This window comes from Sebastes umbrosus, chromosome 15 (genome assembly GCF_015220745.1).
Source record: "Sebastes umbrosus isolate fSebUmb1 chromosome 15, fSebUmb1.pri, whole genome shotgun sequence".
Taxonomy (NCBI): Eukaryota; Metazoa; Chordata; class Actinopteri; order Perciformes; family Sebastidae; genus Sebastes; species Sebastes umbrosus.
In genome coordinates, this window is record NC_051283.1 from 2,735,645 (window position 1) to 2,763,625 (window position 27,981).

The following is a 27,981-nucleotide window of genomic DNA, read 5'->3' on the forward strand; positions in this document are numbered from 1 at the left end:
AGCAGTGAGGTTGCAGATTACAACTTCTCCCGTGTGTCAAGCGTGTAGGATGGCTACGGTGGCCGACGCGAAAATGCGAATGGCCCTCTCTAGAGTCAGCTGTTGTAAGAGTAGAGTGTGTAGAGTGTGTTTGTGTATATGGGGAAGTGAGTGGTGAAGCAAGAGAGAGAGAGCAGCGATAGGAGCGAGTAACGTTATCGACTCCGACCAAAGCAGGAAATGTTAACAGTGTTTGGTTTGTCCGTCCTGGGCTACTGTAGAAACATGGCGGTGCAACATGGTGGACTCTAGAGAGGACCCGCTCCCTATGTAGATATAAACGGCTCATTCTAAGCTAAAGAAAACACAACTATTCTTATCATCAGGTGATTATACATAAAACTGCTCTATAATCCTTCATATAATCTCTTTGCTGGAAGTATTGTTCAAATCAGTTGAAATGTTCACCTGAGTGTACAATATTATTGATAAAAACTCAAAGCTGTACGACATCGGCCACTTTTGTCGGTGTTTGTCGGATGTATTGGTGTGAATATTTCTGTAACATGTTTCATGTGGAGATGGACCCGCTCCTGTCTTTCTCAGCTTCTGCTCTCTCCTCCCCGGTGACGGCCCACGGCTGGATCTTCCCGCTGCCGAATATTGTGTAGATGAGAGCACTGAGGACGTTGATCCCAGCTGCCAACCAGAACACCTTACTCCAGCCTTCCAGGGTGTGCTGACAACCAGAAGAAGAGGGTAGTGTATTACTTCAGTGACCTGTTATGTACTTTGTGTTACTAAGACTCTTTGAATGTGTCTGCATATCAACAGAACAACTGATTTTAAGTAGAAGTCTGGCTGGAGAGAGCATGACATTAAAGACCCAGGAGAAAGTGAACAACAGAACATGATTTCTGGAGAGAAAAGCTCATTTAATTTATAAAAAAAATAGTTAGCAGAGTCTTTTGTTTTGATTTGCTTTTCAAATTCAAATCCTTTACGTAAAGGAACAATATTTAGGACTGACAGCTGGCGTTTCAAATGGGTAACAGCAGGCCAAATTCAAAACATTGGAGCCGTGGCCCGTCCGCTCCTCCAGTGTGACTGATAGCATTCAGCACAAATTTACGCAATATGAGCCTCTGGCCAGTAGAAGTAGTCGGAATCACTTCACCGGCTGTGTGTCTCAAATACTCGCTGCCTTGATAACCAGCTGCACACGGACCACAGAGAGATGTGCCGAGGCTTTTCAGGTCGGGTAGAATCTAACGTTGTGTTATCTCTGTTGATCCAGTTAGTTTGCTTTATCCATGGCTGCCAGTATTGTATGTATGGTGTGTATGTACTGTATATATAAGGTAATCTAACAGACTTACATCCTTAGTAAAGTATCCTGTAACAATGGGTGCCACGACTCCAGGAATGGTCCCAAATGTGTTGGTGATTCCCAGAAGGAATCCTGCATACCTGCAGGAGAGAGAGGAAAAATATTCTATTTTAGGATGTCGCATTGGGCTTCTGGGAAGTTGAAATGGCCACATTCAGCCCTAGTCCTAATAAATGACTGAATTTGTGAGTATAGATGGTAACACCCACCGAGGAGCGATGTCTATATGGTTCATGTCGACTCCGGCGGCGGTGGCCCCTCCTATGGTTGTGGAGATTGTGAGGAAAGTGACGGTGAGGATGTGGCTGCAGCCGACGTAATTCACAGCCACGAGGAAAGCTGCCGGTGGCAACGCACCTGCAGAGAGGAAGTAGATGTAAAAAAAGGGAAAGAAATAGCACGTTGAGAAAACATCACTGGTGTTACTGGTTCTCTTTGTGTCTCTTAATATTTAGCTGGAACAATTAGTAAATCATAAAACACTGTTCTCTGAGTCTATATCTGGATGTTTGTGCCATCTTTTCAATACTGAATCTAACCAGATGAGGGCAGCATTACTCCATTAATAACACGAGAGACATTTTCATTTGGTTTTTAGTCTGTAATGAAGGAATATAATTCCCTTTGGTGAGTATCACATGATGAAGTCAACAGTCTTGGGACTAAAGCGACCTATGTGCTGGAATGATGTTCAACTTCATAATATTCATATACTGTATGTGAATTTTAATGTATATGTTGTCTGAATATGATGAATAAAACATCTGTTAAGAATCCTGCCGTCTCAGATTTGTTTTAAAGGAATTAATTATAAAGATAATGATGAAGTAAGGAGGGACTCGTCAGTAACTACTCCGTATTATGTCCCATTTTACTTGGAGTGACACAAAAACTCATGTTTCAGTAATCAGTCATTAATGAGTCGTTACTAGTTTTGCGGCACTCAGCAGCTGATTCAGAGTTAATTAAGAACAACTCATGAAAGTGGTCAGTATGATCAAGTCACATATATTCATGAACTAATCATTAAATGGGGGGGGTCGGGGGGGGGGGGGGGGGGGGGTGGATAAATAGATAGTTTATTTTCGGGAGAATGTTCATTTTAACAGTGGAGATGCAGCCGATAAGTGAAAGTGGGAGTTTATTTCATCTATCCAGATCTTCTTTCATATTGTATAGTGAGGGAGAAAAAATTTAGTTTGAATATGTCATTTGGGTTTGTGGAAACATGGATTCCGAGATATCTAATGGGTTGAGTTGTGTACTTATAGGGTAAGTCCCCAATCTCAGCATCCCAGTCTACATGAGTTAGAGGCAGAATCTTGGCCTTAGACCAGTTGATGGAGTAGAATCAAACCAAATATGTTTCTCAAAACATTTGAGAAGAGAAATTGGCATTCCAGTAAGGGATTCATATTTGATCAACGCTGCCTACTTTCACAGTTTGATCAGAGTTTTGCAAGCAGTGATTGACAGCTGCTTCAGAGACTGCTCGTCTCTGATTGGTTGTTTTGGTGAAATCTTGCAAATGCCATTATGAGCACAAGAGGGCAAAGAGAAGGGCTCCCTTAACCACTGCTCTTCGCCTCTATCTCTTGTCCTGTGACAGTCCACCAGACACAGAAGCAATCATACAGCAGTTACACGTAGAGGATCTGAGAGGAAACGTTTCTTTTACCTATGAGTGTGAAGAGCTTGCGTACGACGGTGGTGCTGAACACCTTCCTTTCGATGAGGCTGTCCGCCGCGACACCAGACAGCATCGAGAACAACCAGGAACCGAGGTACGGCAGAGCAGAGAGGAAACCATTCTGGACGGAGACAGAGAGATTTCGTCAGTTGTTGTCCTATTCTGTGAAGGATTTGATGATTACAGGTTGCTTGTCTTTGTCCAGTTTTAAAAGATGCATATGTAAGCATATTACAGTGTCCTGTCACACAGCATCGGGGCCGTATTAAAGATGTACAGCATGTGAGTGATGGGAACTCCAAAATCATTTATGACATCTCGGTAAAGATTAAAGAAACAGCTTTGGGAAACATGCTTATTGTCTTTCTTACCGAGAGTTAGATGAGAAGATTGATACCACTCTGTATGCTAAATATGAAGCAACAGCCAGCAGCTGGTTAGATTAGCTTAGCATAAAGACTGGAAGCAGGGGGAAACTGTTAGCGTAGCTCTGTCTAAAGGTATAAAAAAAAAAAAACCTGCCTGTCAGCACCTCTAAAGATCAGTAATGTTTAAAGTAAATAAGAGTACAATTACTCTGTTCTTGTTTTACACTGGACTGAGTGAGCATCAGCGAGCATTATTTAAAAACCGAAGAGCAGATTCATATATTTTTACTTTTGCTTTTTTTCGTGTATGTTTACTTTTGGAACATATTCAGGTAAGCAAGCCCAACTACAGTGAAGTCAATAGTTCAAATTAGCATGAACATGAACCTGACACATTTGGACAAACGTAATCAAAGATTAAGTGCTATTTAATGACATTTTTCATTATTATTTTTGAGATGAAACAGAGGAACAAATGAATGGAGACCTCACTGATTTGAGGTCAAAGTGCAGGATGTTGTCCATGTAGGTGGGCAGCGAGGTGAGCAGGGTGTAGTAGGAATAGTTTGAAAAGATCTGGGTGACGATGATGGCCCACAGAGGGCCCGACAGCAGCATGGGCAGCAGGGGCAAGGACCAGCCGTGACCTGTACCCTGCAGATTAATGACAACATCTTTAGAAAACACTACACATGTATGACGAAGAATGCCTACAATATATCCTTTTATCTTTATCATTGACATTATGTTAAGATAAAACTAGAATTGCCGCCTCATGGTTGTATGCCTCTGCCAACCAGTCTATGTCCAAATTGTCATCACTACATCATTTTATTCTATTAGACATTTGTGTCAAATTGTCATAATTAGCATATTTATTATTGAGTTATGGCCAAAAATATGTTTGGTGGTGTGAGGTCACAGTGACCTTTGAGCACCAAAATTTAGTCAGTTCATTCTTGGGTCCAAGTGGACGTTTGTGCCAAATTTGAAAGAATTCGCTCAAGGCGTTCCTGAGATATTACGTTCACGAGAATGGGATGGACGTAAGGTCATAGTGACCTTGACCTTTGACAATCAAAATCTAATCAGTTCACCTTTGATACCAAGTGGACGTTTGTGCCAAATTTAAAGATATTCCCTTGAGGCGTCCTTGAGATATCGCATTCATGAAAATGGACCGGACAGACGTACGTGGGTCGGACAGCTGTAGCCGGTGCGGTGGTACAAAAAGATTCAATGTTAGGGAGAATGTAAAATACTTATTACATACATGCAGGGTCTGAAATAAACTTTTTTTCACTTCCTGCCACTGTGGCAGGTAAGTATTTTTTTTTGTCTGCCACTCAGAAATTGTATCTGCCACTTTTGAAATCTCTGCGCTAAATGAAGGAATAACATTTTAGATCTGAAGTTATATTTTACATAAAAAACATTATATACACGGTAAATTACAGTGTTTGAATTACACCGTAGCTTCTGGGGGAGCCCTATTTTGTGGGGGGGAGGGAGGTTACTGTACACAGTACTGTACTGTACTTTGTTATTGTCATCTATGGTGGTTATTCGCATAAAACACACAATTTAAATGATTAGGATTATTTAAATATTTGCCTTGATTAATACAAATCTTGGTATGTTGTTATGAAGTTAAAAAGGTCATAATTCTCTCTCTAATATCTATTTTACATTGATGTGAAAACATCTCCTTCAAACAACTGGATCTATTCAAGTTTCTTGCCAAAAACTTAATTTTACGAGATTACATTTGAACACATCATCATAAAGTTGTAATTTACCTTCACCCAATTGTCATTTTGCTGAGCAGACCGTGAACGCCTCATAATAATAACTGAATTGCACCTCCATTAACGTTAGTATCTCCACTCTTTATCCAATCAGAACTGTGCTGCCCACCTGCTGCTAACGCTTCTAACCGCTAACGTTACCACCTCTCCTCCTGATGATTTCCACTTGTACAGTGGACTCAAAATAATAATTTTTGTTTTGTGTATTTATATCCAAGATTCAAAGCTGCAATAGGCCATAGTTTAAATCTCATCAACAAAGAGGAGCTGTAGTAAAGAAGAGCATCTCATTCTTCTGGGTCTTTTTCATTTTTCAAAAGATGACCTCTTTTGTCATTTCTAATCACTGCTATTTACTTTTTTTGACCAGAAAAAGTATAGCAAGCCTTAGAGACCTGAGCCGCGTGTCACTGTAAATAAGAATGACGAATAATGTTTCATGTGTACCTGAGGTCCGATGGAGTTTACGATGTAATCTCTCTCCTCTTTGCTGATTCGACGGTGGGTGCGAGGGTCATCTGATACAAAAATAAACCAAAAGACTGCCCAGAGGCAACCAGCACCGCCTGAAAGAGACACACAGAGGGAGAGAGAGAGAACCTTTTACTGTATATGGTGGTGAATAGGTACATTTACTCAAGTACTGCATTTAAGTACAATTTTGAGGTACTTGTACTTTACTTGAGTATTTCTGTCTACTACTTTATACTTCTACTTCACTACAATTCAGAGGCGAATATTGTACTTTATACTCCACTACATTTATTTGATAACTTTAGCTACTAGTTACTTAAATAGAGATAAATAATGTTTGTGTTATTACAGGTTAAGATAAGACTTTACTGATGGCGAAATTCACAATCTAGTATACAGAGTAATTCAAATTAGCTCCACCTTTACCTGCTGCAACATTAGTGACGCTCACATATTAATGCATTAATAATTATAATCCAGTAATATGATATAAATTATTCTGAAATGGGACATTCTGCGTAATGAATACTTTTTTTACTGAAGTTAAATTATTAGTGCAGGACTGTTACTTGTTAACAGAGCGTTTCTACACTGTAGTATTGCTACTTTTACTTAAAGGTGCAGTGTGTAGGATTTGGTGGCATCTAGTGGTGAGGTTGCAGATTGCAACCAACTGAGACTTCTCCTGTGTGAAGTACGGTGACCGACATGAAAACGCGAATGTCCCTCTCGAGAGCCGGTGTTTGGTTTGTCCGTTCTGGTCTACTGCAGAAACATGGTGGCTGGCTCTGTGAAGAGAACCTGCTCCCCTACATATGAATGTTAATATAAACGGCTCATTCTAAGGTCACGAAAACACAACGATTCTTGTTTTCAGGTGATTATACACTAAATACACTTATTAATATTATATTCGATTTCTGTTAATAGATCCCCCTAAATGCTATATACTATTCCTTTAAGTAAAAGATCAGAGTACTTCTTCCACCACTGCTTTTGTGTAACCATAGTATTCTACAAATTAACTGAATTCAGTTTGTCAAATACAGCATCATCTATCTTGCATATTAATCCTTTATATCAGAAAGGGATTTTTATGTTCTGCATGTTTAAATTTCTCATTATTGTGCAGCATCTACCACCCAGGCATCTTTCCTGGGAGAGACTAAGATATGTCATGACATATGTTATTAGTGATTGTATTTGGGTTTCCCTCCCTCACCACAGAGGTAGAAGACAGCCGGCCAGCCTAAGGTTTGGCAGATGTAGCCGGTGAGCGGCAGAGACAAAAAGTTCCCAAAGTCGGTCCCAGATCCCGACAGGGTCATCAGGCGAGAGCGCTCCATAGGAGGAGCCCACCGAGCCCACATGGACATTTTGGCAGGGAACGTAACACCCTGGAGAGAAACATGGAGAGACAGACAGTCAGACAGGAGGAGGAAGAGCAAGCAGAAACACATTTTTGTTCATATAGAATGTGGATATGTGGCAATCCAAGGTTTACACAGACAGATACCTATCTGTACACACAACATTCCCTGCAGCCTCCCGTGTCCTGCTCAACACACTCTTACCTCCCCAAAGCCCTCCAGCGCTCGTAGTGCAAACAGCCAGTATGACCCCATCCTGGCAGCCAGAGGGGTGAGCAGCGTGAGGGCAGCAGTGCCCAGCACACCCAAACCCAGGAAGATACTCCCCCCGTAGTGACCGGACAGGTAGCCTCCTGGGATCTGTGTGCACAAGTAGCCGAAGAAGAAGGCTCCCAGCAGCCAGCCCTGAGTCTCCGAGTCCCACGGGTACTGGGGGATCTGGGACAAGAGGACCGAGAGAGGGAGTGTATATGGTAAAAGGCATTCAGACACTGTTGACAGGCAGCCTACTCTCATTTACATCTGATTTAAGAGGAGTTTTCACCACCTGGCAAAGGTGAGAGAGGTTATGTTTACAATATGTCTTTTTTATTATTATGTAAAAAGGGGTCAAAGCAGATAGAATTGATATATGGAAAAATTCAGAAAATAATTTGAAAGCAACTTTTATCAAAATTCAGGGGACTGGAATTTTCTAGTCATGAGCTTGAAGTACGTGCACTTTTCCCCCTCTCTATTCTCTGTTATTTACCTTTTTTGATGCTATTCAGTCAGCTTTGCAGAGTAGTTTCGACATAACTTACTTAATTTAAAGAAACAAACTGACTGATGACATGTTATCTTGTAGTGGCCTCCTTATCAAAAGAGTTTTCAAACTACACACATGTTGTAACATTCAGTGAATGAGTGGAATTTGTTACCCCCTCAGGTTGTAGGAAAGGGTCACTGGTGTTTCCCGACCCTGCTGGCAGTGGACAGGCTCTGATTACGGAGCTGTTCTGGGCTGGTCTGGGGTCAGTGGTATTCACCATGGCTACCATGGCAACACTGAGGTTAACACGGAGACCGTAGACCACAGAGAACCCGAGGAACATCAGGAAGGCCAGGTTGAAGCGAGCCGAGCAGCACCGGGGAGGGACTGTTCACATAGAATACAGTGATCTTTACATGTAGTCTGGACTGTGAGCACACAGTCATTGGGAAAAACATTTGAAATGTTTGAGATAAACTTTAGAATGAAGTGTTTCTGTATGGGTTGAGAACGTTATCATACTTTTTTAAAAGTACTACTTCTCCTTAAAGCCTCTGAACACCCACACGGGAGTCAGTTAACTGCTACAAGTCAGGGAGTCCAAAGTCCATTAGTTTTAAGTCCTTTCAGAGTTCAAATTAAATGTATTTCCTTTAAAATATTGAAAGTCTTTGCAGCTTTTTTGTTGATAACATTTTCGAGTCAGGTGCCATATTGCTTGAGTTCAACAATAAAACAATGAAAGCAGGTTTGGAGTCAGAACATTTTGATTTGTGGATGTGGAATTTACCGAGAATAATTAGAAGCCGAATTATATAGTTAATATTGCTGGCCATCCCATAGAACACTAAATATAACATCACGATCAATTAGTACCCATTTTCCAATTTATAAAGTTTTGCATATCTGTCCCAAATAAATTTGAATGTTCACAGTGAAAGAACAAAAGAACAAATGAAATACTGTCTCTCTATCAGAACTACAAAACACAGCTGAAATGTTTCCAACACTTCTTTAACTGGGTAAATACGATGTAAAATCTTAAAGGATAATTCTTTAACCTTATTATTAATATAATATTTATTTAAAACACACAACATGTTCCACTGTAAATCACCCATGATTATAGTAAATGTAATATTTTTAGGTTTTGAACTGCTGGTTGGACCAAACAAGACATTTCATGACCTCAGCTTGGGATATGGGAAATTGGGAAGTTTTGCTAATGTCATGGAGACCAAACAGTTAATCAATTAATCAAGATTATGGAAATAACTGTTAGTCACAGTCTTAAATATAAATATGATTGAAAGACATGGAAACTCCAAATCTTGATAAAAAATACATTTTACGTGCTACAATCACAACAAACACACCTGCATCATTCTCGATGAGGGGTTCACCGTCCTCGCTCTCCTCCGAAGGGGCCGAGTTGATGGAGTAGCCATTTGGACGCTGCATGGCACTCGAGTAATGAGGGAAATATTAAGTCGGTAAAATCTCACTGAGCCATGGTGTCCACGAAACCTGCTGGACGAAAAAAGGTAGTAATCAGAAGACAGGAAAAACACAAACAATGACACACAAGGACGATGTGAGATAAACATAGGGATCAGACTAGTAAATATAGGAAGAGAAGTCAAACACACACACACATAAACACACACACAATGACACTTCCTGATTTCACAAGATGTTGGAAAAATCAAACCCGCAACTTACAAGAGTTACTGATGCAGAATGGAGATAGAATGGATACACTGCAGAGCGATGAAGACAGAGGATGAAGATGAAGCTCAGAACAAGTTTGTCACAAACTAGAGACCTAGAGCATTCAGAGGATGGATGGATCAAACTAGAGACCTAGAGCATTCAGAGGATGGATGGATCAGACTAGAGACCTAGAGCATTCAGAGGATGGATGGATCAGACTAGAGACCTAGAGCATTCAGAGGATGGATGGCTTTCCTAGCTAGATTGACAATAAGGGGGTTACTGAGCAGTTTCCAGGGAACAGAAGTGCTTGCCATCCAATCACCCAAAAATGCAATTCTTACAGAAATCTCCAAATATCAATGTTTTTGATCCCAAATCACAGCATGGCTTTTTCTATGCTGTCCCTCAAGGTCTTGGTGTCTTAATGTGGGATTTTGGAGGGATTATTGATCATTTCTATCAATTCTCAAATGGTTAAAAAATGGTTAAATTTAGTACCGAATCTTTGTAACAAATGGTATCAACCCAAAAATCACAGACTCAGATCATGCGGAATGGAAACGGGGTTAAAGACGTTATATTATGGGATGGAGATGGAAAATGGAAAAATCACATTGTTGTTTTGTTGAGGGAACCAGTGCGGTGCTAACTTCCTGGTTTGTCTACAACAATACGTCATCCCTGCAGCACTCTATGACCACGACCTCTTGACAACGCATTGCGTGATGGTGACACGGAATGTGGTAAAATTACGTATCAGAGAGAGAGAGAGAGAGAGAGGGGGGGGGGGGGGGAGATAAGGTGAACTCACCAGATCCACAGGGACGTCTTGAGTCACGGGGGTTCGACGCATGCGCAGTGTAATGATATGATGCTCGAGAATCTACCGGTGTCAGCAGTCAGACTTGTGACTTGTTGTGTAGCTAAGCCAAGCTAAGTGGGCAGGTAGTCCTAGATCCCCAAAAGAATACAGACAAAGAGACACAGCAACTGGATTCAAGGTTACATCCACCATGTTGAAGGAAAGATGAAGGCATGAAGGCATGTTGCTGTTTGACAACAGCAAAGTGAAGTTGGCTAACTAACAGCTAACTCTCTAGCTGAAGTTGTCATCAGGAACCAGAGGCTTTGTTTACAGTGTGGATGAGACAATAAAGCATTTAGTCAGAGACGACACGACCAGCCTGTAGACCTGTTAGTTATATATATAACTATATATATATATATATATATACATATATGTATATATGTATATAGTTAGTTTGTATGTGGTTATATATATACATATAACTATATATATATATATATATATAACTATATACATATGTATATAGTTATATATATACATATGTATATATATATAACTATATATATAGTTATATATATAACTAACAGGTCTACAGGCTGGTCGTGTCGTCTCTGACTAAATGCTTTATTGTCTCATCCACACTGTAAACAAAGCCTCTGGTTCCTGATGACAACTTCAGCTAGAGAGTTAGCTGTTAGTTAGCCAACTTCACTTTGCTGTTGTCAAACAGCAACATGCCTTCATGCCTTCATCTTTCCTTCAACATGGTGGATGTAACCTTGAATCCAGTTGCTGTGTCTCTTTGTCTGGATTCTTTTGGGGATCTAGGTCTACTTGCCCACGTTTCATTGTTCCAACACTTAGCTTGGCTGGGCTACACAACAAGTCACAGGTTAGGATAACTTCAGTCTGCTTCAGTCTGACTGCTGACGCCGGTAGATTCCCGAGGAGGGTGAAAAGAGGAGATGTCAGCATCATATCATTGGTAGTTACACTGCGCATGCGTCGAACCCCCGTGACTCAAGACGTCCCGTCTGAATCTGGTGAGTTCACCTTATCTCGCCCCCCCCCCCCCCCCCTCTCTCTCTCTCTCTCTCTCTGATACGTAATTTGAACTCATTCCGTGTCACCATCACGCAATGCGCTGTCAAGAGGTCGTGGTCATAGAGTGCTGCAGGGATGACGTATTGTTTTAGACCAACCAGGAAGTTAGCACCGCACTGGTTCCCTCAACAAAACAACAATGGGATTTTTCTATCCCATAATATAACGTCTTTAACCCCTTTCCATTCCGCCCTCTCTTCTTTAGGGAGGTGCAGGGGGTATTTAGGGGGAGATAGCAGGTCAACAGTAGATGTCACATAGAAGTGGTGTACATCATCTGAAAGCTGGGAACCTGGAGATTAATATGAAATGCAGTTCAGCACTGTGTGTAAAGTTGCTCTAGTCATTAATAAGAAATAAACATGAATTAATTAATTAATTAATTAAAACGGACTTGGTAAATGGTAAATGGACTTGCATTTATATAGCGCTTTTCTAGTCTTCCGACCACTCAAAGCGCTTTACACTACATGTCAGCATTCACCCATTCACACACATTCATACACTGATGGTAGAGGCTGCTAAGGTGCCAACTTTGCCCATCAGGATCTAATCTAAATACTCAATCACACACCGATGGCTATGCCTTCGGGAGCAATTTGGGGTTAGGTGTCTTGCTTAAGGACACATCGTAACACAAAACACAAAATAAATTGTGAAAGTGTGTAAGAGCGTAGAACATGATGATCTAAGTCTGTGATGGCCGTCCCCATGCTCAGTTATGTCTCATAAGTTGTTGCAGCAATTGTTGGGTTGATACCATTTGTTATAAAGATTTGGTGCTAAATTTAACATTTTTTACTATTTGAGAATTGATAAAAATGATCAATAATCCCTCCAAAATCCCACATTAAGACACCAAGACCTTGAGGAACACCATAGAAAAAGCCATGCTGTGATTTGTGATCAAAAACTTTTGACATTTGGAGATTTCTGCAAGAATTGCATTTTTCGGCGATTGGATGGCGAGTACTTCTGTTCCCAGGAAACTGCTCAGAAACTCCCTTATTGTCAATGTAGCTAGGAAAGCCATCCTTCCTCTGAATGCTCTAGGTCTCTAGTTTGATCCATCCATCCTCTGAATGCTCTAGGTCTCTAGTTTGATCCATCCATCCTCTGAATGCTCTAGGTTTCTAGTATGTGACAAACTTGTTCTGAGCTTCATCTTCATCCTCTGTCTTCATCGCTCTGCAGTGTATCCATTCTATCTCCATTCTGCATCAGTAACTCTTGTAAGTTGCAGGTTTGATTTTTCCAACATCTTGTGAAATCAGGAAGTGTCATTGTGTGTGTGTGTGTGTGTGTGTGTGTTTGACTTCTCTTCCTATATTTACTAGTCTGTGCCCTATGTTTATCTCACATCCTCCTTGTGTGTCATTGTTTGTGTTTTTCCTGTCTTCTGATTACTACCTTTGTCCGTCCAGCAGGTTTCGTGGACACCATGGCTCAGTGAGATTTTACCGACTTAATATTTCCCTCATTACTCGAGTGCCATGCAGCGTCCAAATGGCTACTCCATCAACTCGGCCCCTTTGGAGGAGAGCGAGGACGGTGAACCCCTCATCGAGAATGATGCAGGTGTGTTTGTTGTGATTGTAGCACGTAAAATGTATTTTTTATCAAGATTTGGAGTTTCCATGTCTTTCAATCATATTTATATTTAAGACTGTGACTAACAGTTATTTCCATAATCTTGATTAATCGATTAACTGTTTGGTCTCCATGACATTAGCAAAACTTCCCAATTTCCCATATCCCAAGCTGATGTCATGAAATGTCTTGTTTGGTCCAACCAGCAGTTCAAAACCTAAAAATATTACATTTACTATAATCATGGGTGATTTACAGTGGAACATGTTGTGTGTTTTAAATAAATATTGTATTAATAATAAGGTTAAAGAATTATCCTTTAAGATTTTCCATCGTATTTACCCAGTTAAAGAAGTGTTGGAAACATTTCAGCTGTGTTTTGTAATTCTGATAGAGAGACAGTATTTCATTTGTTCTTTTGTTCTTTCACTGTGAACATTCAAATTTATTTGGGACAGATATGCAAAACTTTATAAATTGGAAAATGGGTACTAATTGATCGTGATGTTATATTTAGTGTTCTATGGGATGGCCAGCAATATTAACTATATAATTCGGCTTCTAATTATTCTCTGTAAATTCCACATCCACAAATCAAAATGTTCTGACTCCAAACCTGCTTTCATTGTTTTATTGTTGAACTCAAGCAATATGGCACCTGACTCGAAAATGTTATCAACAAAAAAGCTGCAAAGACTTACATTTAATTTGAACTCTGAAAGGACTTAAAACAAATGGACTTTGGACTCCCTGACTTGTAGCAGTTAACTGACTCCTGTGTGGGTGTTCACAGGCTTTAAGAAGAGGTAGTACTTTTAAAAAAGTATGATAACGTTCTCAACCCATACAGAAACACTTCATTCTAAAGTTTATCTCAAACATTTCAAATGTTTTTCCCAATGACTGTGTGCTCACAGTCCAGACTACATGTAAAGATCACTGTATTCTATGTGAACAGTCCCTCCCCGGTGCTGCTCGGCCCGCTTCAACCTGGCCTTCCTGATGTTCCTCGGGTTCTCTGTGGTCTACGGTCTCCGTGTCAACCTCAGTGTTGCCATGGTAGCCATGGTGAATACCACTGACCCCAGACCAGCCCAGAACAGCTCTGTAATCAGAGCCTGTCCACTGCCAGCAGGGTCGGGAAACACCAGTGGCCCTTTCCTACAACCTGAGGGGGTAACAAATTCCACTGATTCACTGAATGTTACAACATGTGTGTAGCTTGAAAACTCTTTTGATAAGGAAGCCACTACAAGATAACATGTCATCAGTCAGTTTGTTTCTTTAAATTAAGTAAGTTATGTCAAAACTACTCTGCAAAGCTGACTGAATAGCATCAAAAAAGGTAAATAACAGAGAATAGAGAGGGGGAAAAGTGCACGTACTTCAAGCTCATGACTAGATTCCAGTCAGTGCATTTTGATAAAAGTTACTTTGCATTTAATAATAATTACATATTGTAAACAATAACCTCTCTCACCTTTGCCAGGTGGTGAAAACTCCTCTTAAATCAGATGTAAATGAGAGTAGGCTGCCTGTCAACAGTGTCTGAATGCCTTTTACCATATACACTCCCTCTCTTGGTCCTCTTGTCCCAGATCCCCCAGTACCCGTGGGACTCGGAGACTCAGGGCTGGCTGCTGGGAGCCTTCTTCTTCGGCTACTTGTGCACACAGATCCCAGGAGGCTACCTGTCCGGTCACTACGGGGGGAGTATCTTCCTGGGTTTGGGTGTGCTGGGCACTGCTGCCCTCACGCTGCTCACCCCTCTGGCTGCCAGGATGGGGTCATACTGGCTGTTTGCACTACGAGCGCTGGAGGGCTTTGGAGAGGTAAGAGTGTGTTGAGCAGGACACGGGAGGCTGCAGGGAATGTTGTGTGTACAGATAGGTATCTGTCTGTGTGCTTCTAGTTTACAATGAAGGACTTTTACAGTTCAATTTAACAGCAATATTAGAGTAATAGAGAATTTGCTGATAAATTTGGCAGATATTGAATTTTAGTGACGACAGTTGATACTCCGGACCAGTTTGACAGTCTATTTTATTGCACAATATTTATTAAATTGTATAGAAAAAAATTCCCCTTGATGCTTTAGTTGTTTTTACAGAAGAGCTGCAACTTGCAAATATATTCATTATTGATTAATCTGCTGATTATTTTCTTGATTAATTGATTAATTGTTTTCTCTATGAAACGATTAATCAATTATCAAAATAGTTGCTGATTAATCATTTCAGCTCTGTTTTACATCCCAGTATTATTGCAGAGGGAACAGTTGAAACCTTGGATTGCTACACATCCACATTTTATATGAACAAAAACGTGTTTCTGCTTGCTCTTCCTTCTCCTGTCTGACTGTCTGTCTCTCCATGTCTCTCCAGGGTGTTACATACCCGTCCATGATGTCCATGTGGGCTCGGTGGGCTCCTCCTATGGAGCGCTCTCGCCTGATGACCCTGTCGGGATGTGGGGGCAACTTTGGGGCCTTTGTGGCTCTGCCGCTCACCGGCTACATCTGCCAAACCTTAGGCTGGCCGGCTGTCTTCTACCTCTGTGGTGAGGGAGGGAAACCCAAATACAATCACTAATCATATACGTCATGACATATCTTAGTCTCTCCCAGGAGAGATGCCTGGGTGGTAGATGCTGCACGATATTGAGAAATTGAAACATGCAGAACATAAATTCCCTTTCTGATATAAATGATTAATATGTAAGAAATGAGCTGTGATTAAACGATAGTTGTTGCTGTATTTGACAAACAGAAATCAGTTACAGTAATTTGTAGTATACTAAGACTACACAAAAGCAGCGGTGGAAGAAGTACTCTGATCTTTTACTTAAGTAAAAGTATCAATAGGACAGTGTAGAAATACTCAGTTACAAGTAAAAGTCATGCATATACATTTTTACTTCAGTAAAACTACAAAAGTATTAGCATTAAAATATACTGTACGTAAAGTTCCAAAAGTAAAAATACTCATTCTGCAGAGTGGTCCATTTCAGAATCATATATTTTATATTATTGGATTATTATTAGGCTCTTGGCGCATCAATGTGTAAGTGTCACTAATGTTGCAGCTGATAAAGGTGGGGCTAATTTTAATTACTTTATATACTAGCTTGTAAATTTCCCCATCAGTAAAGTTAACCTGTAATAATGCACATACAGGGTGGGGAGGGTTACTTTAAGAATGTAATCCGATACAATTACTTATTACCTCTTAAAAAATGTATTCAGTAACCTAATCCAAGTATCACAATATAAACAATTCTGTTACTTTCGGATTACCTCAATACCAAATGTGCAAATAAAGACAAAAGCAAAGAAAGATGATTTAGTATGTAAAGCAGAAAAGAGGAACAACATCACAGTACAGGACAGTTCTGCCTGTACTGGGAAAATGCTGTCATCATCATCTAAGGACTCAAATCCAGGCACATCGTGTTCCTGGATTTTAACTTGGAGCCGCAGCAGAAGGTTACCCATTTACATTTAATTAAATTAAATTAACCCACGTGCATATTTCCCGGTTTGTCCTGTATTATGTTTGCTGGAACAGAAATTTGAAGCGGTTCGCTCATTTACCTAAAACCATCTTTTCACGCTGGGATGCCTCTCGGCAAAAAGAATAATCTTGATGAACTATAAAGTGTACAAACCATCCTGCTTTGTGATGTTGTTCCCTTTTTCTGCTTTACATACAATATAATGGTGAAATCGCTAACCTTGCTACCTTATATTATAGCATCATTTCTCCTTGGGTCATGACAGTGATAATATTAATTTTCCTCTGATTGGATTTTCAAAATAATGTTCTCCTCTTTGCATGATACATCTGGAGCAGTTTGATTTTGTTCTGACCTCAGGCATTCCCCATCAACCCTGAATACAAGCTACCTTTTCTTTAATTATTCACCACCATATACAGTAAAACGTTCTCTCTCTGTCTCTCTCTCTCTCTCCCTCTGTGTGTCTCTTTCAGGCGGTGCTGGTTGCCTCTGGGCAGTCTTTTGGTTTATTTTTGTATCAGATGACCCTCGCACCCACCGTCGAATCAGCAAAGAGGAGAGAGATTACATCATAAACTCCATCGGACCTCAGGTACACATGAAACATTATTCGTCATTCTTATTTACAGTGACACGCAGCTCAGGTCTCTCACACTTGCTCTACCTTTTCTGGTAAAAAAAAGTAAATAGCAGTAAAAAAACAAAGCTGCCATAACAGTGGATCTTCTTCACGGCAGTATTGAGGATTCATCATTCATCATCAATCATTGAGATTGAATCTCTGTGTGAAAGGGGCTACAAACATCGGCGCTGAGTCGCCGCCGGAGGTAGTCACAGAGCCGATGTGGAATAACTTTGTCCCCCCCATTCTGTCTCCGTGCATTTTATACAGAACAGCTAGTCAGAATAACGCCCAACAGTCCCTCCTTGAACAGGCTGTTTGAAATGGACTACAGAGTGAATGAAGACAGGGAGCGGAGAACCAAGCAGTGAATCGGAGAAATAAAACGTTATTTTCTGATTGTTTCACGGTGGTTACGTTCTAAAGCACAGATAAACACACAACTAACTCTGCACACATCTGCACAACCCTGTGGGAAGGTGCCGCTTTGCCGGATTTTGAATGAATGCAGCCAAAGGGCAGACTTCATCTTGTCCGCTGTCGCTCAGCGCTGCTCTTGGCCGCTTTGTATCTGACAGAGCTGAAGGGGGGCTTGTGTCTCGGTATCAGACGTCCCAGGGGCATGACAAAGCGGCGGTATGAGACGACCTGAACGGGCTGCACACCCTGCGCGTGTTATTTGCTGGGGGTTACACCCCCACATGGGGCCGAACGTCTGTTTGCTGAAGCCCAGAGGAGTCCCGAACACAGCAAAATAAGCTACCTTTAAACTTACTGAAAGCTTCCCTGTCATTGCATTACATTCTCTCTCACATTGAATCGTTTTTATCGTATCATAATGTCAATGATAAAGATAAAAGGATATATTGTTGTCATTTTTCGTCATACATGTGTAGTGTTTTCTAAAGATGTTGTCATTAATCTGCAGGGTACAGGTCACGGCTGGTCCTTGCCCCTGCTGCCCATGCTGCTGTCGGTCCCTCTGTGGGCCATCATCGTCACCCAGATGTGTTCAAACTTTTCCTACTACACCCTGCTCACCTCGCTGCCCACCTACATGGACAATATCCTGCACTTTGACCTCAAATCGGTAAGGTCTCCATTCGTTTGTTCCTCTGTTTCATCTCAAAAATAATAATGAAAAAATGTCATTAAATAGCACTTAATCTTTCTCATGCTACTTTTAACTATTGACTTCACTTTACTGAAGGTTGTGGGTAATTGACTAAAATTAAACATTGTAGTTGTGCTTGCTTACCTGAATATGTTCCGTTTTAGTGTCTAAGTGACTAATAGGGACAATAATTTCTGAAATTGGTGCAGAATTGAGGGAAAACACTGCAGACGGCAGCTGCAAAACGAGCTGTGAGGGCAGGAGAGCAGCGTCAATGTAACGTTACGTCCACTAAAAGTGCTTGTTTTTGCCACTGACGGGCTCAGATTGTTATTATAAGTGTCTGACAACATCATGGAAAGGACCCTACAGAGAAATAAAACCTTTTTCTTACCTTTCGCTTGATCTGGTCTGTTTTATTATTATGTCCAAGTCCAGCTCAAGGAGAAGTGTCGTTGTGAAATGTAAATATCCATAATACTATGGCTCCAATAAATAAAGGCGGAATTTGAATTCAAAAACCTCCTCCGCATTGTGGAAATCATCTAAATATTCAGCCATGACATTGAAAATATTTTAGATAACACTAAGCTACGCTTTCTGTACTCCAACACAACAAACTCTGGCCGGCTGCCACTCGTGTTTCCACCATGGATGTGTTCCACTATTCCACCGTTGTCTTCCAGCAACATGACACTTCTCCAGAATTCTGAACGAGACTTCTCCTTGAGCGAGACTCTTTCAATAATGTTGTCAGATACTTATAATAACAATCCGAGCCTCTCATGGCAAAAAACAGCACTTTTAGTATTCGTAAATGACGGTGCCAGCTTGCCCCAATAGGATTACATTGCAGCTGCCCTCTACAGTGCTCTCCCTCCATACTGGACCAATTTCTGAAATTGTTGTCCCTATTAGTCAGTTAGACAGGAAAACATTGGAAAATAGGGTCCAGGTTTTTACAATATTGAACTTGCCCTTTACGGTGTTTTAAAGTACTTTTCGGTTTTTAAATAATGTTAGCTGTTTTCTATCACTCAGTCCAGGGTAAAACAGATCTTGAACAAAGTAATTGTACTCTTATTCATTGCAAACATATTAATTACTGATCTTTAGAGGTGCTGACAGGCAGGGTTTTTTTTTTATACCTTTAGACAGAGCTACGCTAACAGTTTCCCCCTGCTTCCAGTCTTTATGCTAAGCTAATCTAACCAGCTGCTGGCTGTAGCTTCATATTTAGCATACAGAGTGGTATCAATCTTCTCATCTAACTCTCAGTAAGAAAGACAATAAGCGTGTTTCCCAAAGCTGTTTCTTTACTCTTTACCGAGATGTCATAAATGATTTTGGAGTTCCCATCACTCACATGCTGTACATCTTTAATACGGCCCCGATGCTGTGTGACAGGACACTGTAATATGCTTACATATGCATCTTTTAAAACTGGACAAAGACAAGCAACCTGTAATCATCAAATCCTTCACAGAATAGGACAACAACTGACGAAATCTCTCTGTCTCCGTCCAGAATGGTTTCCTCTCTGCTCTGCCGTACCTCGGTGCCTGGTTGGTCTCGATGCTGTCGGGTGTCGTGGCGGACAGCCTCATCGAGAGGAAGGTGTTCGGCACCACCGTCGTACGCAAGCTCTTCACACTCGTAGGTAAAAGAAATGTTTCCTCTCAGATCCTCTACGTGTATGCACCCTCCCTGTGTTGCATGATTGCTTCTGTGTCTGGCGGACTGTCACAGGACAAGAGATCGAGGTTTAGGGGAAGTGAAGGACTCTGAGAAGTGATTTACATCGGACCGTTTGACTTCATATTATAAAGTGCAGTCTGTATTCTACTTTTGACAGTATTGTTTTGGCTCTGGCACAAAGGGTGAGTGTGCACTTCTATTTTTGATGAACCTTGTAGAAGTTGTTTCCCGTTTTACACAAACCCACACTGTAATATGGATGTGAAAACCCTTAAAGCTGGAAGTCAGCTTTAACCTCATAGTCACACTTTCATTTAAAACACAGTGTGATGGAGTACAAGGGCAAAACAATGAAAACATGTTACTTTCCAAATATGTACGGACTGCACTGTATTTTGCTTTGTGAAAAACAGTGGAAACAACAGTGTTAGACATTCAAAGTGTCCTGTCTGCCTGATGGGAGGAGATGAGTGACTTATCATCTGATATTGGCAAGCTCTTTCTTTGGAACTGCTGAGAGTTCAATTCTTCTAGATACACTTAACAGAGATCAAGAGAAGATCAATTATTAGTCACAAGATGTTTTTAATTTTTTTTTTTTTTTGACAAGGTTAAAGACTCATTCAGCAGGACAGTCTGCAGTAACAAAGGAGCAATTTGATTGGAGGGCAATGATTACATGTGGAACAGTACATTACATGCACTCTATTGCTTACAAGTGTGAGGTATTGCCACTTACAATGAGTACTTCCATTTTGAGACATTTTACATTGTACTCAAGTATTTTTGAGAGAAATCTTGCAGGTTTGGAATCTGCTAGATTTATCTAATGGCCCAAAGTAAAGCTTAGAAGCTCTTAATATTTAAAGTGGCAATAGGCAGAATGTTTTTAGCATCATTGAGCAAAAATTCAGCATATTGTAATTCAAGTGTTCTGAGAGAAATCTAGACTTCTGCACCCCCTTCATGGCTCTGTTTTCAGGCTTTGGGAGGGAGACTTTGATCAATCACAGGTCATCTCAGAGAGAGAGCATTCCTATTGGCTGTTCATTCAACGGAGGCAGCTGTCAATCACTCGCGATCTCTGATCAAACGGTCAAAATAAGCAGCGCTGGTGGGCGGTGCTTGGTATTTCCTCAACTGATGTCAACATGGCAGCCGGGTCACAAAATTTCTCATTTGACAGCTAAACAGTACACTACAAGATGATTCTGAAAACATTTGAGGAGAGAAATAGGCATTACAGTAACAGAATATTGATTCATATTTGATCAGCGCTGCCTAGTTTGACTGTTTGATCAGAGTTTGTGAGTGATTGACAGCTGCTCAGAGACGGCTAGGCTCCAGCTCGGCTCTGATTGATTATTTTCCTCCGGTCTATGAAATCTTGCAGATGCCGTTAGGAGCACCGGAGGACACAGAGGAACATGATTCTTCAGATTACCTGTCTCATGCTCTACTGTCAGGATATAGTGACTGTTTTATGAAAATAACTTTTTTTAATCATATTTGCTCCAGTTCTATCCACTGCAGCTTTAATGCATTTTGAAGTAATTAGACTTTTGATACCACCATCTCTAACACTGAAATATTTGTATCAATAATCTCACCTACTGAAAGGGATCAGTTTTCAGAATATGTAAAAATGATGATTTTATTTACTCCACATATGAAGGTACTTTTACGCAAGTTAATGTTTAAATGTAGTGTATGTTTATTGTAGGAGTATTCTTCCATTATGGTATTGCCACTTCTACACAAGTAAAGTTTTCCACCACTGATTAATCAACATAAGAACAAACTTCCTCTTATTTTTGTTCATATCCTCGATTTGTTCTTCTTTTGTTAGTACCCATTGATTTCAAGGATTCACCACTGTATTCTTATTTTTGCTCTTCTCTTGGGTAAGAGGATTTTTTTTGGAGAGGTCGAGAGCACTCTTACCAAGATAAAAAAAACATCTTGTTTTCACAGTCCACAAACTGGTTGTCCAATGCAAGGAAACACAAGTTTTAAATTTGAATAACATGAATATCATATAATCACATTTAGATTATTAAATGTTTTAGAGTTATTATAATGATTGGATTATTACATTTCTCGGCTAAAGAAATACTAATAGTCCATTGATCCCAATTTTCCTGTAACGCCAGTACTGACGCTCTGGAAAATCACATGTTTACTTTGTTGAAGTTTATTTAACTGTACCTCAGCTTCACTAACGCAGAAGTTCTTCTTCTTCTTACAGCCTGTTTTTGGTGGCATCTCTCCAATTCTTGGGCATGTGCCGAAGTATTTGCACACGGCACAACACCTGCCCTTATATATTGTTTAGAGAGCGTTACCTATACTAATAATACACAATCGGCCACACGCCTCCAGTTTATGATCAAGTGGGTTTCATCATTCAGCACGCCTGGGTAAGAGCTGGTTTAGATGGTTGACAACGTTTGGGGCATCTGGAGTTGACTCTTATTTTTTCTGTTAACAGAAAATTCAGAGAAACTATAAGAGATATTGAAGAGAATGTTGCTACATGAGTCCCATTATTTCACTCACCAAAGGGAATTATAGTTTTACTTGTCCTCTACAAAGACTCGTAGTTTTCAAAATGTCCTTGTGACAAACAAATATGGAAGTGTCCTCTACACAGGCAGCGTTGGGCTGGTTTTCTGTTAGTAAGTACAGTATTTAAGGAGAAATACATTCATTACAGACCAAAAACCAAATGAAAATGTCTCTCATGTTACATGGAGTAATCCTGCCCTCATCTGGTTTAGATTCAGTATTGAAAAGATGACACAAACATCCAGATATACACAGAGAACAGTGTTTTATGTTTTACTAATTGTTCCAGCCAAATATTAAGAGACACAAAGAGAACCAGTAACACCAGTGATGTTTTCTCAACGTGCTATTTCCTTCCCTTTTTTACATCTACTTCCTCTCTGCAGGTGTGTTGCCATCGGCAGTTTTCCTCGTGGCTGTGAATTACGTCGGCTGCAGCCACATCCTCACCGTCACTTTCCTCACACTCTCCACAACCATAGGAGGGGTCACCGCCCCCGGAGTCTACATAAACCAAATAGACATCGCTCCTCGGTGGGTGTTACCGTCTATACTCACAAATTCTGTCATTTATTAGGACTAGGGCTGAATGTGGCCATTTGAACTTCCCAGAAACCCAGTGCGACGTCCTCAAATATATTCAGTTTGCAAAGATATGAAACAGAGAAAAGCAGCAAATTGTGACATTAACAAACCTGAAACCAGAGAATGTTTTGCTTTACGAGCTCCAGTTTTGGTCCTCCTGACTTCTAAATGTACATACAGTTTGTGTGATAAACTAAATTAAATGTAGTAACTGTAACATAACTCATTATTTCATGGAAAGTTGTACATTTTAGGCTGATAACTACTCACCTTTTCTCTGTCTTTGTATTTTAAAGAAATACTGAAGGATATTTTTCCTCTGTCTCCTGCAGGTATGCAGGATTCCTTCTGGGAATCACCAACACATTCGGGACCATTCCTGGAGTCCTGGCACCCATTGTTACAGGATACTTTACTGAGGATGTAAGTCCCTAAGAATGAATGATTTGTCCAGTCTCTTAAATTACCTTATATACACATACACACCATACTTTAGGCCTTTTAGTGACATTCTTTGGCTGAACCATTGGATGGCTGATCTTTAATATTTCAGATATATAAATATTTGTATGCAAGCAAAAAAGATCAGTTTTGTTCTCCATCAAATGAAATTGAAGCCCGTGAAACAGCGTTTAGACGATCACAGTGTACTCTAAAATGTAAAGTTTAGTTTAGTTTCATTATGAGAAGGAGGACATTAAAGCTAGGGTTGGTAATCTTCTTCAAAAACATTTTTTGTTATTTTGTTGAAATTCTCATCACATCCCGACAGCAATCAATAAATCAAATGCTCTGACAAGAAAAAGAACAAAAACCCTGTATCTGCCTGTCGCAGGCCTGTAATAAGCCCGTCCAATCATTTCACTCGGCCCTAATGAAATGATTTGTTGGGCTACCGGTCTTTGCCCGTGCACTCACTGTGCATCACCGGAGTATTCTACAAGCTGCTAGCTTGACAGCTGTGAGTTTTAACAATAGTCGTGTTTGTTGTTCATGTTCATAATGATAATGTTGGGGGAGTGGCTTTGGAGGGAGGCCTGAAGATTTGGGGGCTTTTGGAGCTAGTGCTGCTGGCTGCTTTCATGGGAAAAGAGTTGCCAACACTGGGCTGGGTTTTTCATTTGGATCATTTTTAAAATCTAGTATACACTTGCTAGATTCTCAACATTACCAACCTTAGCTTTAAATTACACTCATCTACAGAATTAAAAGGATACCACAATAAAGTCCAAGACTTATTCCACCGGACTGTTGTTTGGACAAAACAAACATTGTGAAGGTGTCACGTTGGGCTCGGGGTAATTGTGACGGTATTTCTCACTATTTTCCCATTTTTTTACAAACAAAACAATCAATCCATTGATGGAGAAAATAATCAGCAGATTAATCCATAATTAAAAAAGTAATAATAAATACTTAAAGATTATATCCACGTCGTACTTTTACTTTTAATATTTTAAGTACCTTTTCCTGATTATATTTACTTACTTTTACCGCAGTAACATTTTCAATGCAGGACTTTTACTTGTAACAGAGTATTTTCACAGTGTGGTATTAGTTCTTTTATTTAAGTAAAGGATCTGAATTTGAAAAACAACTCAAAACAAAAGTCTCTGCAAACTATTTTTTTTTATAAATGAAATGAGCTTTTCTCTCCAGAAACCTTGTTCTGTTGTTCACTTTCTCCTGGGTCTTTAATGTCATTCTCTCTCCACCCATCTTCATATCAGTTTTTCTGTTATCAACCCTGATATGCAGACACATTCAAAGAGTCTCAGTAACAACACAGTACATAACGGGTTCTTCTTCTGGTTGTCAGCACACCCTGGCTGGCTGGAGTAAGGTGTTCTGGTTGGCAGCTGGGGTCAACGTCTTCGGCGCTCTCGTCTACACGATATTCGGCAGCGGGAAGCTCCAGCCGTGGGCCGTCACCGAGGAGGAGAGAGCAGAAGATGAGAAAGACAGGAGCGGGTCCATCTCCACATGAAACATGTTACAGAAATATTCCACCAACAAACACCAACAAAAGTGTCCGATGTAGTACAGCTTTAAAAGACAGTTGGATATATTTTAACCCAGAAAAAGAGCTTTAGAGTACTACCTCTGTATATTGGTGTATAAATTACAGAAATATATGTAGTATTCACACTTAATATTCACACAAATATGAAGTGTGTGACAGGTGTACATACAATAGTCTCTGCCAAGCACAGCATATCATTTATATCAGTGGACCAGGATAGTTCGATCAGGAATAATTGAAAATGTTTTATCAATAATATCTGTATATATAGTGTATACTCAGGTGAGCGTTTGAACTGATTTGAACTTCCAGCAAAGAGATTATAGAGCAGTTTTATACATTGAAATCTCATTTTAGGCACATTTTTAAAGTAGGAAAAAACACCTCCGCTGGATATTCACTGCCTTCACCAATCAGGAGACTGTGACTATGTTTACTGTTTTTAGTGTTGTAGAAGTTCACTGAAGCACAATTTAAGGTACAACTCTTTGTATTAGATGAATATTTACATTATAACCAGTGATATTTGCATTGTGTAATACATGCAGGGTTCCTACACATTTTCCATTTCAAAATTTCCAGACTTTTCCAGACTCAAGTTTCCACAATTTTCCGTTGATTTCTCAAACCATATTTGACCAAAGTTGGCATCCATCTTTCTTTTCCCATTTGGAATCCTTAGCAAACCAGACTTTATATTTGGGACTTTCCAGCCAGCCCATTACCCATTGTGGCCGTTGAGTCCAAACTCCTACGCAGAAAGTTGGACAACGTTCCACTTTCAGAATTCAGTTCTGTCCTCCCAAAATATTGGTAGAGACAAATCTGAGAATTATCAATACCAGATTTAAAGTATTAGACTCTGACAGGCAGCGCTCCGCTCTGTGCTATCTGCAGCTGTGAGGGCCAGGCTTACCCATGCTGGGGTTGTACATTTAAACTGGTTAAAACTCAATAAATATCTTTATAAAAAATAAAAAGAAAGACTGGCCCTCACAAGACCGGCCGACCAGGAAAATACCAGAGCTTCCCAATGGCCAGTCTGCCCTGGCTCTGCGTAGGAGTGTCCGCTCAGTTGCACGCCATACTTCTGGCTTTCGACGACATCAAGCTCGCTCTGGCTCCAGTTCCCTTTATACATCCATGTCTGACCCGCGATCTCTCACACAGTCGTAAACATTTTGGATGCACTGACTGCTCCAAACACCATGAAAAACACGCTGCTTGTAGGATCAATTTATTTTTAGAAATTCAGAATTTTATATTTTATATTTTATATTTTTTCTTTTTTCCATATTTATTCAGACCTTGAAATTACTCAAATCAAATTCCATACTTTTCCATGCTGCGTAGGAACCCTGTACATGGCCTATACAGCACCTCAGACCAAAACAAATCCATTTCTGTGATCTTTTTTGTATGTTTTTAAGTATTTCTTGATCTGTGAACGAGATGGGACCGTGGGTTTTATACTATACCACAGGAAGTGTCATCAACCACTTGAAGTTAAGCTGCTTTGTTTACGGCTGTGTCTGTTTTCTGACCACTTCTAGACTGTCCTGCAGGACCAAAAGAAGCACTTTTCTCATACAAAAATTAGAATTGTTCCGATACCATTATTGGAAATGCGTCCGACACTGTGCACCGATCCGATACCATCATTTATTAACCCAGAAGAAAGTCAGCTTGTTTAACCGGAAATCAATTCTTCTTCACCGCTCCAAAACAGCAGCCTCCACTGTGCCTTCGCCCCGGATGTATCATGGCTGTCCACTATCCATACATGGTCGATACGATACTGCAAGTTCATGTGTCGGAATCGGTATCGGGAAGGAAAAAATGGTATCGGAACATCTCTAACAAAAATACACCAAAAGCCTTATATCTGATAACAGTGGCAATATTATGCTAAATAATCTTTCAAGATGTTTTTTTTATCAAATATATAGAAAGCTGTTTTTTTTTGTTTCATCCAGAAAATGAAAGCTCAGTATTTCAATATTTTTTAGTAAAATTCCATGAACTATGACTTAATTTTTGAGGTATGTTTCTAAGAAATATGTGGATTTGCTGTGTTTTTAATCTCTCATCATTCTTTTTATAGAAAACAGGACTCAACCATTTTTCGTCAACTCTTACCGTATGTCAAAATGCTCTGTGATTGTAAAGATAGGACGTTTTTTAACGGATGCAATAATTTATTTACCTTCTCTGTGCTTTGAAAATGTGAGGTTGTACAAATTTGTTATATATGTTTTACTTTATATTTTATTGTGAAAAGAATCAAGTTTGTTTTACTGAGCAAAACTAAAAAGCTGTGGCCTCTGAGTGGAGTGTGTTTGTTCTGTTCAGACTGTTGTGTTGGTGCAGATTATTGTAATCTTACAGTCAACGTTAATTAGCACAGGATGTGTATGTGTACATGACTCTCAGATTGACACTCAGGTCTGCAACAAAGTGAGACAAAGAGGCAAAAAGCTTCATTTAAGTGTTTCCGGGGATCAAGATTGAAGGATCTAAGAATGTATTATTGTCATTATGAAATGTAGTTGTGGCCCCCTCCACGCTACACACACAGAAACTGTAGAAACAGATGGTCCTCTTGTTACTGAACCAATCATGTTGAGGTGATGTCTCTTTTGCTACTGCCCCCAGATGTCACAAAAGTTCAGTGGTTGCAGCTTCCTGTGTCCCATCATGACATAACAATGTACAAAAGTGAAAAGGAGATCAGCAGGGCCAAAGTCCTGAGTCCATATACCCCCAACATGACCCTACATACCCTTAAATACCACATACCCTTCACA

General features: G+C 40.2%; 2 protein-coding genes across 8 annotated transcripts; one reads left to right on the top strand and one right to left on the bottom strand.

Moving 5' to 3' along the window:
* Positions 1-250: 250 nt before the first annotated feature.
* LOC119502645 (sialin-like) lies at positions 251-10,376 on the bottom strand. Of its 4 annotated transcripts, none has more exons than XM_037793673.1 (11): positions 10,358-10,376; positions 9,183-9,357; positions 8,000-8,217; positions 7,284-7,517; positions 6,932-7,106; positions 5,683-5,801; positions 3,920-4,081; positions 3,048-3,180; positions 1,579-1,726; positions 1,359-1,449; positions 251-718 (listed from the first exon to the last, which is right to left on the bottom strand). In XM_037793673.1, the coding sequence occupies exons 2-11, from the start codon at positions 9,289-9,291 to the stop codon at positions 551-553; spliced, it is 1,557 nt and encodes a 518-aa protein (XP_037649601.1). In that variant the 5' UTR covers positions 9,292-9,357; positions 10,358-10,376; the 3' UTR covers positions 251-550. The 4 variants fall into 4 exon arrangements, with proteins under 4 accessions (XP_037649601.1, XP_037649600.1, XP_037649602.1 ...); XM_037793672.1 differs by lacking the exon at positions 10,358-10,376 and adding an exon at positions 9,553-9,673; XM_037793674.1 differs by lacking the exon at positions 10,358-10,376 and adding an exon at positions 9,553-9,672 and having other exon boundaries at positions 551-718; positions 9,207-9,357.
* Positions 10,377-11,274: 898 nt separating this feature from the next.
* Positions 11,275-27,502, top strand: LOC119502983 (sialin-like). 4 transcript variants are annotated; one of them, XM_037794372.1, is made up of 11 exons: positions 11,275-11,397; positions 12,886-13,036; positions 14,007-14,224; positions 14,647-14,880; positions 15,433-15,607; positions 17,038-17,156; positions 18,115-18,276; positions 19,828-19,960; positions 22,953-23,100; positions 23,484-23,574; positions 24,971-25,138. In XM_037794372.1, the coding sequence occupies exons 2-11, from the start codon at positions 12,952-12,954 to the stop codon at positions 25,136-25,138; spliced, it is 1,533 nt and encodes a 510-aa protein (XP_037650300.1). In that variant the 5' UTR covers positions 11,275-11,397; positions 12,886-12,951. The 4 variants fall into 4 exon arrangements, with proteins under 4 accessions (XP_037650300.1, XP_037650301.1, XP_037650302.1 ...); XM_037794373.1 differs by having other exon boundaries at positions 11,278-11,397; positions 12,883-13,036; XM_037794374.1 differs by lacking the exon at positions 11,275-11,397 and adding an exon at positions 12,564-12,690.
* Positions 27,503-27,981: the final 479 nt, after the last annotated feature.